The sequence below is a fragment of the Cyprinodon variegatus genome, unplaced genomic scaffold (genome assembly GCF_000732505.1).
Source record: "Cyprinodon variegatus isolate N-32 unplaced genomic scaffold, C_variegatus-1.0 Scaffold312, whole genome shotgun sequence".
In the NCBI taxonomy this organism is placed as follows: domain Eukaryota; kingdom Metazoa; phylum Chordata; class Actinopteri; order Cyprinodontiformes; family Cyprinodontidae; genus Cyprinodon; species Cyprinodon variegatus.
In genome coordinates this window covers 867,952-869,648 of record NW_015150765.1, presented here as the reverse complement: position 1 = coordinate 869,648, position 1,697 = coordinate 867,952, and the positions used below count along the sequence as shown (strand labels likewise).

The 1,697-nt window shown below is 48.1% G+C and overlaps 1 protein-coding gene across 1 annotated transcript in view; it reads right to left on the bottom strand.

Moving 5' to 3' along the window:
• Positions 1 to 1,697, bottom strand: part of pkhd1l1 (polycystic kidney and hepatic disease 1 (autosomal recessive)-like 1) — a 68,604-nt gene that overhangs the window by 33,002 nt on the left and 33,905 nt on the right. Inside the window, exons 31-32 of the mRNA XM_015384431.1 lie at positions 782 to 914; positions 214 to 413 (exon numbers count right to left, since the gene is read on the bottom strand). Coding sequence (XP_015239917.1) covers positions 214 to 413; positions 782 to 914 — 333 coding nt within the window. The remainder of the gene's footprint in view (positions 1 to 213; positions 414 to 781; positions 915 to 1,697) is intronic.

Here is a 1,697-nt window from a genome sequence, read left to right as displayed (position 1 = left end):
GCATCCCCCTCATCCTCCCTCCTTTCTTCAGCATCCCCCTCATCCTCCCTCCTTTCTTCACCATCCCCCTCATCCCCCCTCCTTTCACAGGGATGTTATTTCCCATCTCCTGATATCTTGATGCTATTTTCAGAGCTTAGCTGATGAAAGCAAGCATCTTCTAAGCAGGTGGAGAACCTCAGGATTCAGACAGATGTTCTCCAGAGCTCAGACTCTGTACCTGGTTTGGGGGAAGCCTCTGTTCCCGACCTGCACATCCACCCTGTAAACACCAGGTGGCATCACAGGAAGACGGCAGCTGATCTGCGTCTCCGTCCACAGCGCGGCGACACACTCCTTCTCTCCGACCAGAACCAGGCTGTCGTTATCTTGGCCTCCCAGGTTAGAACCCTGGATGATGAGAAGTTGATCTCCTGAACAAAAGAGAAAGAGAGCAATCACGCCGCCGCCATCCTGCAGAACCTTCTGATGCTCTCAGCCAATCGCCACCTGCCGCTCCGCAGAGCTCAACCAACGCATCACTCAGGCTGGCAGGTGTTCTTGCTGGAAAAGGTGTGGAGCTTTTACAGGATTACCTGTTCGTCTCCTGGGATTACAGCTTCCATCTCAACAAAAGGCAGAAACCTGCCGTTACGCAGCTGGAGGAGAAAAACCGCTGAGAGCGAAGTGGTCGTACACGGAAACACTGAGCGATGTTTGATTTCGGCCAAAGTACGGTGGCCTGTGAGGCTGCTCAGAGGTACTGTGGCGTTATGGGGCTCAGCGTCTCCTCGTTACTGACCTGTCACAGACGCAGTCAGAGGACTCAGGCCAGAGATCTGAGGGGTCAGGTTATTATCGTAGGTGAAGGAGGTGTCGGCGGTCTGACTCATGTTTCCCACCGTCACCATGACGACCTGCGATCCCACAGCTCCCTGAAAGAAGGGAAATCATGACAGCGAGTTAAAGGGAAATCAGGCCGACTGAAGCACTGCAGGATTTAACTTTAGCTCCTCTATCTGTCATGATTCTGCACTTTTTGGTTCTGTTTAAGTTTTCTATTTGAGTTTCACTTTGATTCCTGTTTTTCTGTGTTTTATTGGTTTCATTCTGGATGTATTTGAGTTCTTAAGTTTAAAAACAAAAAAAGTCTGAAGCCCGTCTCACACTTGATGATTTAGACCAGCGGATGCCTGAAGTAGGAAAAATCTGGCAAAAACGCTGCCATACGTTGGATAAGTTATGAGAACGTTAAAGTACACAAAAAAACGCCAAAACACGCGGACACATGTTGTCGATGTATACCAACGTACGCCATCCGTGGGCCGTCAGTTCCAGGTCAGTTATCTGATGGCCGACATCCGTTCAATGTCAGTTCCTCATTAGTCGCAACATATTCTCATTATCAGTTCGTATGAAATAGTACGAAAAGTTACGCACAGTATTTCGTACGTTTTGGACGTTTTTCCTTGAAAAAACAGATCAGTGCGCATGCACAGCCAGACAGACGAAAAAAGCAGATCCGCGGACGGACGTAAAACTGGGACGGACAGTGCAATAATTACTTCATGATAGTGCGTAAGATGCGCATGCGCAAGGATATCTTGTCTCGAGGCAAGACGTAAAAATACGACGAAAAATACGTCAAAAACGTACGAAATACTGTGTATAACTTTTCGTACGATTTCATACTGATAATGAGAATACACTGTCAGTCG